Source organism: Triticum dicoccoides, chromosome 6B, assembly GCF_002162155.2.
Source record: "Triticum dicoccoides isolate Atlit2015 ecotype Zavitan chromosome 6B, WEW_v2.0, whole genome shotgun sequence".
In the NCBI taxonomy this organism is placed as follows: domain Eukaryota; kingdom Viridiplantae; phylum Streptophyta; class Magnoliopsida; order Poales; family Poaceae; genus Triticum; species Triticum dicoccoides.
Window position 1 is genome coordinate 622,501,601 of NC_041391.1, and position 8,606 is coordinate 622,510,206.

The following is an 8,606-nucleotide window of genomic DNA, read 5'->3' on the forward strand; positions in this document are numbered from 1 at the left end:
GATTGATACCTTGGTTCTTAACTGAGGGAAATACTTATCTCTACTTTACTGCATCATCCTTTTCTCTTCAAGGGAAAAACCAATGCAAGCTCAAGAAGCAGCACGCCTCCCGGATGGAACCATCCTCCTGCACCTCCTCTACGGGATTCGGTCGCGCTCCGCCCCTCCGTCGCGCCCCTCGCCGTGCTCCACCGCATCGGAAAGCCCACCTGTGCCACCCGCTGACACCGTCCCCCGTGCGAGGGAGGCCCGTCCGGGCGCGCCGACCATGCTCGCCGCCCTCGACGGCCGGGCGCCGCCACCACCGCCATCGCCGACGGCAGCGACAGCCAGGGGATCTCAGCGAGGGAGGGTTTCGACGGCTGGGGTCGAGGCCTCCGGAGCTGCCTGTGCGAGCGGCCTGAGAGGGGATAGAAAGAGAATTGAGATGCGCAAGATTTTAAGTCATGGGCCTATAGAGCCGCCTACGCGAGCGGCCCGAGATGGGATAGAAAGAGAATTGAGATGTGTATATCAGCGAGCTGCTTGATCTTTATTAAGGTTTTGAGTCATGATTATTAGGTTAGGGAAATGTGGATGGAAGGCCTCTTTTCTACAATAGTATAGCAAATTAAAAATAAGCTCACAACACAGATTATCGTTTGAGGACTGTCGCTGACACGTGGGCAGCGGGGCTGGTGCAGCCGTCTTCCGCCGGCCCTGCACTCGAGCGTGCGCGAATCTGTCAATCCCCCATGCTCCTGAGACCGGCCCTCCCCGTCGCCTTCAGTTCCACTCTCCCACTCTTCTCCCATCTCGCCGCGGTCCGCCGTCGGTGCTCAATCGCCGCCACGGGCATGGCAGGAGTCTCCGCCGCCTCTCCCGCCGCAGCACAGATCGGCAGCTTCCTCTCCAAGAAGCCCTACGCGCCGCCGTCCTGGGCCTCGCACCTCGCCCTCGCCCCTTCCCACACTTTCTCCCTTGGCCACGTAAGCTTCACCGTCTCTACCACTGGACTACCCCTACTTGCTGTAATGACTAATTGACGCGTCCCAAGCTGCTTAGATTGATTACTCAGTGACTTTGAAGCCTTTTTTATTTACTACTGTAGATATCGTCTGAAAAAGTATCAATCATGTGTAATTCATAGCTTCTTTTTTCGTACTGTATTCCAAGCAGTTCCCAACCCCGATTCACAAATGGAATCTGCCAAATCTGCCGGAGGGCACTGAAGTATGGATCAAGGTGCTGCACGAATCACACTATTCTGTATTTCTGTTCATTTTCTAGTGCCGTATAAGGGTAGAAGATAGAATGGTTAGTGGCATTTGTGTTCTGACAAGGGAGCTTTGGTGACACTGTAGCGGGACGATCTGTCCGGTATGCAGCTGAGCGGGAACAAGGTCCGGAAGCTCGAGTTTCTGTTGGCAGACGCCGTCGCACAGGGTGCGGACTGCGTTATCACTGTCGGTGGTATCCAGAGCAACCACTGCCGTGCGACGGCGGTGGCTGCCAAGTATCTCAATCTTGACTGCTATTTGATACTGCGTACTTCCAAGGTAATCTTTGTGCTTGTGAGGTGGCATTGATAGAATTCTGTGTCGTAATGCAGTTGGTTTGACCTTATTTTGGTTGGACATTTTCAGCTTCTTGTGGATCAGGACCCTGGATTGGTCGGCAATCTCCTTGTTGAGAGACTGCTAGGAGCGCACATTGATCTCGTCTCAAAAGAAGAGTACGGGAAAATTGGCAGTGTGGTATGCTCTTCTCCATGATGTATCCTGTTACTATTTTTTGGCTTTTCATATTCTGTTAGCCCATGTGTAGCCAAAGCATTGTTCATACATGAGTGTTACTTATCATCCGTGCTTGATCAATTATCTTGTTGTCAAAGAATCATCCATCAAGTTGTTCATGCAGCAGTGTTCGTTCATATTTACTAGTGTCATCTTTAACCTCCATTGAAATTATTTATGTTACTGCCTGTTCATTGTTTGCAAGTAGATAAAATGCTTTGTGGACTGCCTGTTGATACTTCCTCATTGACTTATTTTCCTTATTTCTGATTCTTTTGATTATGTTTGGAGCTTCCATATTGGTTAGGAGGTTTCTGACTACATATTGATTTGTTTTTTTATAGGCTTTAGCTGACTTGCTTAAAAAGAGGCTTTTGGAGGAAGGACGGAAGCCATATGTAATACCTGTTGGCGGATCCAATTCTCTTGGAACTTGGTATTATCCCATATGTGATGCAAAGTGTTCAAATTACAATATCATTTTTCTTATTTTTCATGTTCATAGCATATTTTGATATTTCTTCAAGTAGTATCCACGGCTTGACATTTCTCAGTTCGCCGCGGAAGTAGTGGTTATTACTATGTTGAAACTTGAAACTGACATTAGTGTCGCAATTTTTTATGTTTGAGAATTGTCTAGACGCTGAAACTGGCAGATCTCATTTTAGCAAAAAGATCTGGGTAACGTCCAATATCATACTGTAGCTAACCACTGGAGTGTAGGATACTATGAATAGTGACTTATTGTGCTCAATCTGCAACCATAGGCTAAAGAAAATGTAGTGTACTATATCCAGAATTTGTAAAAGGGAATGGTTAATATTATAAGATCGTGTGCATCTAAAGAGAAGGTTTGGAGTTCAAACAGTTCTCATAAATTTATGCAAATAATATTCACTTCAGAAATGTCAATCCTATGTTCGTAACAAACATTGCGTCTTGCTTTTACAGGGGATATATTGAAGCAGTAAGAGAACTTGAGCAGCAAATACAGTTATCTGGCGATGTTCAGTTTGATGACATTGTTGTTGCCTGCGGCAGGTATTTCATCAGCACACACTCTTATCCTTTTATATGGAGATTGTTATGTGTGTGCACTCGCTATTGTGTCAGACCTAGATCCTGGAAGTTGTGAAACTGACATGTGAAACTGACACTTCACGACTTGATGATATTGAACTTTTTGCAGTGGTGGAACCATTGCTGGTCTTGCTTTAGGATCGAAATTGAGTAGCTTAATGGCAAAAGTATGAACTTTCTTTGGCTATTTTCTTACTCTGGTGAAGTTTAAATACTAATTATCCACTTGTAGGACAGGTCCATGCTTTCTCTGTTTGCGATGACCCTGAATACTTCTATGATTATGTTCAAGGCCTGATTGATGGACTACAATCTGGCTTGGATTCACATGATATAGTCAGCATTCAAAATGTGAGTATATTTATCTTTCAGCATTAAGCTAATTGTAAAAACAGTTTTTTTGTGGACTATAAAATATTTCAGAGCATAAACTCCAAAATCACGTCTATAGTGCTTGCTTATTCATTTCATAGTTCATCTTTGTGAGGGAACTCTACTCTGAGTCCACCCTATATGCAAGTTGGTCGATTTGTGAATATTTTGCTTGCTTGACAGGCTAAGGGCTTAGGTTATGCCATGAACACAGCTGAGGAGCTTAAGTTTGTTAAAGATATAGCTACTGCAACAGGCATTGTGCTTGATCCAGTCTACAGGTGCAATACTCTTCTTCTATATGGGATGTGACATGTGATTTAATATCATCTATGCTAGTGTTGTTAGAAATAAAAAATAAGAAATGTTTTTCTCTGTCAAGTTAAGATAATACCAGCAAATCCTTCTAACAGATTCAAATTTTTGAAGAGATTTAACATCTATCTTGCTTAATGAGGATATGTATGCTTTCTTTTTCTGCAGTGGGAAGGGAGCATATGCAATGCTGAAAGACATGGCCGATAATCCATCCAAGTGGAAAGGGCGAAAAGTCCTCTTTGTCCATACAGGCGGTCTTCTTGGGTTGTATGACAAGGTTGATCAGATGTCATCTTTGGCTGGGAGCTGGCGCAGAATGGATCTTGAAGAATCAGTCCCGCGCAAAGATGGCACTGGTAAGATGTTCTGATTGATATTCTCCAGAAACTGCTTCCATTATGGGTTAGGGTTCCAGAAATGTCATTCCATCTTAAGAGTATATGCTCTTATGTTTGTAAAAGAAAATTCAGAATAGACGGCTAGCATGGAGTAAAATGTTGATATACAAGAATAAAGTGCATCTTTCCGCCATTTGAAATTTAGCTATTTGTATTTATATTTAAATGCCATTTGTTTCTTTTTAGTGCTATGTAATCTTGTGTATATTTATATAAAAATACAGGCCTGGATATTCCAGAAAGACCTTCCTAGCAGTAGGTGCTTATGCCCGATCATTGTGATGGTATACATCAACTGCCAACTAACAGGTCCCAGCTTCTGCTGGGTTTCATTGAGAAGCAACCGAAAGAATTTTGTATATAAAAGAAACTTTCACTTTTAGATGCTCTTCAGAAACTTGAGTAACCATTCAACTTTGGTGGGCCTGCCTAGTCATTCACATAAACGAAAATAAACAACTGAACAAGTCTGTAGGCATTTTTTCTTACAAATAGTATGTAAGAAACAACAGAAATGTAGTATAACTAGAATATAACAGATGAAAACACACTGAATTTGCACTACAAGGATAGCCAGGAAATCCAAAGAGGCAAATATCACTATCCTCTTAAATAGCACCATTTGCACCTATGCTGACGGACCAATGAACACGCAAGCTAGCCCATCATTCCAGAAGTGACATCTTCAAGCAAGTGATCCATTTGGTCCGCGCACCACTGTGACGGGGCAGGTTGCATTGTTGACAACATAGTTGCTGACGCTTCCAAGGAGTGCCCTGCATCAAGGTCCAAGGAGATGTAGAAATATGAGAAAACTCTGATTAGCCATTTACTAGATCCTCATAGTTTACTCGACAAAAGTTTCAGATGTTCTACCTTTTTAAGGGCCCTAATCCCCTGCAACCAAGCACAACAGAGTCGACCTTGAGATCATCTACTGCCTCACAAAGTTTCTCCCTTGCATCACCCCAGTATATTTTTGCCAGTATTTCCACCTGATCCAACCAACATGGGATCGATCTCTAATTAGCAGCACATTTTCATTGCCTGAACTGGCCTTATGAATTCAACATAGATAATTGTATGGACAATTCAGTAGTTGATGTAGGCTATTACCTGCTTGGACTTGGACTCAGCCTGCAGGATCTCCAGCACCTCCTTGTCCGGGTTGACCCCGTACCGCGCCTGCACGTTCATCTCCATGAACTCCAGCAGAGGGATCAGAGCTTCAGTCGCAGGTAAAAACACAAACGATGGTGTCAGTTGCAATCATAGCGAAACAGAAAAGAGTCGAGTGTGCTACACAACAGAACAGAGGATTCAGTGTCTGGAGTCTGGACACATACGTGAACCGGTGCTCTTCCAGAGGCCCTTGTGGCTGGCGTCTGCTCCCTTGGGTAGGACGTGGATGAGGATGATGCGGTCGCCGGCCTTCACCAGGTTCTCGACCACCCACCTCGTCGCCGCCTTGCTGGACGGCGAGTAGTCCATCGCGAGGCCGATGGTGCGCTTCCCGGCCGCCATGTCTGCGAGAGTTTCTGGACGAAGGTGTTGAAGGAAGCTGTGAGCAAAGAGGAGGTGTTGGGAGAGGAGGCACTAACCAATGTGCAGCAGTGCTATTTCTGGGTTAAGGATTGTGCCCCAATCAGCGGTATTTAAGGTGGTTGGATTGGATGGTGTACAGCAAAATAGCCCCTGATGATCGCGAAGTTGCAGACTAGGTTGGCTTTTGGTTTTATTCGCCTTTTTGGGCAGAGGGGGGCGGGGTGGTGGCTTTATTCCTTGGAGCAAAACTGTTGCTCTGATGGATTCTTTCCTTTTTCTCACGGCTGTTGGGTCCTTGCCAGATGGGCAAAGCTATGATGGTAGATCGAGGTCCAGAAGGCTCTCCGGCTATCTGGAAAGCTCGGGAAGGGAACGGAACCGCTCCGTCCAAGTTTAGTAAAACTCCGGCTGGAAACAAATAATGTTTCCAACTGTAGTTTTCGGCCGTTTTAAATGTGGCGTAGAGGTTTTGGAGATTTTGGTGGCGTGGTTTGGAAATCTATGGGCTTTTTGCAAAAACCGGGGGCGGCCGGGCGGAGCATCGTGTTGTTTGGTTTTATTATTTTCTGCACATGCGATGCAATAGGATATAAATATTATACTATGTTCCCGTGATTAATCTTTCCATATTAATTTGATTGTATAAATAAATGTTTATCAAATCCTGCCATTAATTTACCCATCTAAATAAATCTTAGGATTTTATTGGACAATCACTTTTTTTTAGCATCGGTACAGACACAAGCGCTCATATACACGCGCATACACTCACCCCTATGAGCACCTCCGAGAGACTGAGCCGACATATCATCTTGAGAGTTACGAAGTCACCGTAGGCGCCTCGTCGTCGACGGGAACGTCTCCTCCCATTGAAAGCGCATCGCCGGAAATCCTGAAATAAATTCAGGAATAATGCGAGCACCAGGATTTGAACCCTGGTGGGTTGGGGATACCACTATCCACCTAACCATCTCAACTGCAGGTTGGTTCGCTATTGGACAATCACTTATTTGGTAAGAACTTATTGGCTTATTAAAAAAAAAAATATAAAAATGGTCAATAAAAGGTAAGACAGTTAAGATAACTTTCAAGTAAAACCGATGAAAAAAACTAGAGATGAGAGGAGGAAAAATCAAAAGAAAGAGGGAGGAGGAAACATATGTAAGGTTGGACGAACAGTTCTGCAGAAGGAACCTTGTGCATTTTCTACGGAAATCTTATCTGGCTGACGTTGCGACGTTGCCCAATCTCCATCCGATGGATGGCAGCTTTCGCAATAAAAAAAGCCCCTTGAAAGAACTGCCACCCCTCACTTCTAAAAGCAATATTTTCTTGAGACAACAAAACGCAGTAAAAACTGCCACCTCCCCCGTTCGGTTGCCATGCTGGCCCTGGCGAACGTTCGCCAGGTATGCGCGTTCATTTTCTAAGTTTATAATAATAATAATAATGATGATGATGATGATGATGATGATGATAATAATAATATAGATATAGAGATGGAGATATAGTGATTAGATATAGAGATAAAGACATAGATATAGAGATAAAGATATAGATTTAAATATAGAGATAGAAACTAGACTAAATAGATAGTGGTGCGCATAGTGGGAAAGCTCACTAGCTTGATTTACCCTTTTGAAGCGGGTATATGCTTGGGCCAAGTGGAAAGGGCAATAGCCAATGGACGAAGAAAGCTAAAAGAAGCCTGCTTGCAAAGATCAGTGTGTGTGATTGGGATTGACGATGCTTGTGTTGATATCTAGTTGATCTAGTCTAGTAATAACTCCATGTACCAGGTGAAATCCACGGGAAAACAGGTGCTCACTTTTTCTTTACTCAGACTACGGACCCAGATGTAGTTGAATGCCACCTGCACACCCAGATGAAGAACCTTTTGAATTCATGATCATGAGTTCCATAAGCGATAGGAATTAAGAAAGCGCATTACTCATTGAGCAAAAGCAACATAGCCCGAATGGTTAGGCCATATAGGCATTTGGGGTTCGGCTCAGTTAAGCTTTTACTGCATGGGCACTGTAGCAACCGCGATCCGCGGTCCATCGCAATCCAACGGCCTCTCCTTTCTCGCCCTTAATCACGTGAAACAAACACTAAATTAACCAGAGAGCAACGACTACAGAGCCGAACACCCTTCAGCGGCAGCCAATGGATCTGACGCCCTAGCTGCCGGCCAAGTCAGTGCTCGGCTGCTCGCTGCCTCTCTCGCTAGTCGAGCACGGCCCGATCATGTCCTCATCAGATCCTAGGAGAAAGAGCCCCCCGACGGCGAGCTCCACGACCAGCAGGCAATGATTTGCTCCACGAGCCCGACGACCACGACGCGAGCTGGAGGCTCCTCCCGGCGACCTCGGCATCATCTTCTCCGACGTGTGGGAAGAGACGCCCAGGTGTTGTAGGTGTCTCTTCGCGTGGAGACTGAACACGGGTCACGCTACGACTGGCGTTGTGGCTCATGCTACCGCGGCGTGGGCGCCACTGACAACGGTGAAGCGGCTTCCCGGGCGCCAACGACGAGCTCTATTCCTTTCAATGCTATGGCCTCGTGACGCGTTAGCATATCAGGGCGGAGTACCCTATCGTCAGCCTGGATGAGCTCGATGTCCTCTGCTTCATGGTGCACAAAGAATGAATACCATACGAAGGACAAGGACGTCGATCGACGGCGATTATGCGATACGGCTGATCGAGGTCGACATGAGGCAAGTTGAGCTGCGGCCCGTCTTCTTCTAGGAGGGTGATTCCTGCTGCTCCCATGAGATCATTCCCTGCATGATCTCCCAGTCCTCTGACGAATCGACGCCTCATCTTAATGTTGATCAAATCCTGCCATTAATTTACCCATAAATCTTAGGATTTTATTTGACGATCACTTATTTGGTAAGAACTTATTGGCTTATCAAAGGAAAACATAAAATTTTTAGTCAATAAAAGGTAAGACAGTTAAGACGGCTTTCAAGTAAAACCGATGGAAAGAAAACTAGAGATGAGAGGGGGAAAATCAAAAGAATGAGGGAGGAGGAAACATATGAAAGGTTGGGCGAAGAGTTCTGCAGAAAGAACCTTGTGCATTTTCTAAGGAAATCTTATCTGGCTG

At 45.0% G+C, this 8,606-nt stretch overlaps 2 protein-coding genes across 2 annotated transcripts; one reads left to right on the plus strand and one right to left on the minus strand.

Moving 5' to 3' along the window:
• The first annotated feature begins 646 nt into the window (after positions 1-646).
• On the plus strand, positions 647-4,128 carry LOC119323244 (putative D-cysteine desulfhydrase 1, mitochondrial). Its single transcript, XM_037596848.1, has 10 exons — positions 647-968; positions 1,159-1,224; positions 1,344-1,538; positions 1,626-1,736; positions 2,120-2,211; positions 2,727-2,816; positions 2,965-3,022; positions 3,093-3,206; positions 3,411-3,508; positions 3,711-4,128. The coding sequence occupies exons 1-10, from the start codon at positions 735-737 to the stop codon at positions 3,913-3,915; spliced, it is 1,263 nt and encodes a 420-aa protein (XP_037452745.1). The 5' UTR covers positions 647-734; the 3' UTR covers positions 3,916-4,128.
• A 197-nt stretch (positions 4,129-4,325) lies between these two features.
• On the minus strand, positions 4,326-5,653 carry LOC119323245 (universal stress protein PHOS32-like). Its single transcript, XM_037596849.1, has 4 exons — positions 5,290-5,653; positions 5,060-5,169; positions 4,820-4,938; positions 4,326-4,719 (listed from the first exon to the last, which is right to left on the minus strand). Exons 1-4 carry the CDS (start codon positions 5,465-5,467, stop codon positions 4,629-4,631), a joined length of 498 nt encoding a protein of 165 aa, XP_037452746.1. The 5' UTR covers positions 5,468-5,653; the 3' UTR covers positions 4,326-4,628.
• Positions 5,654-8,606: the final 2,953 nt, after the last annotated feature.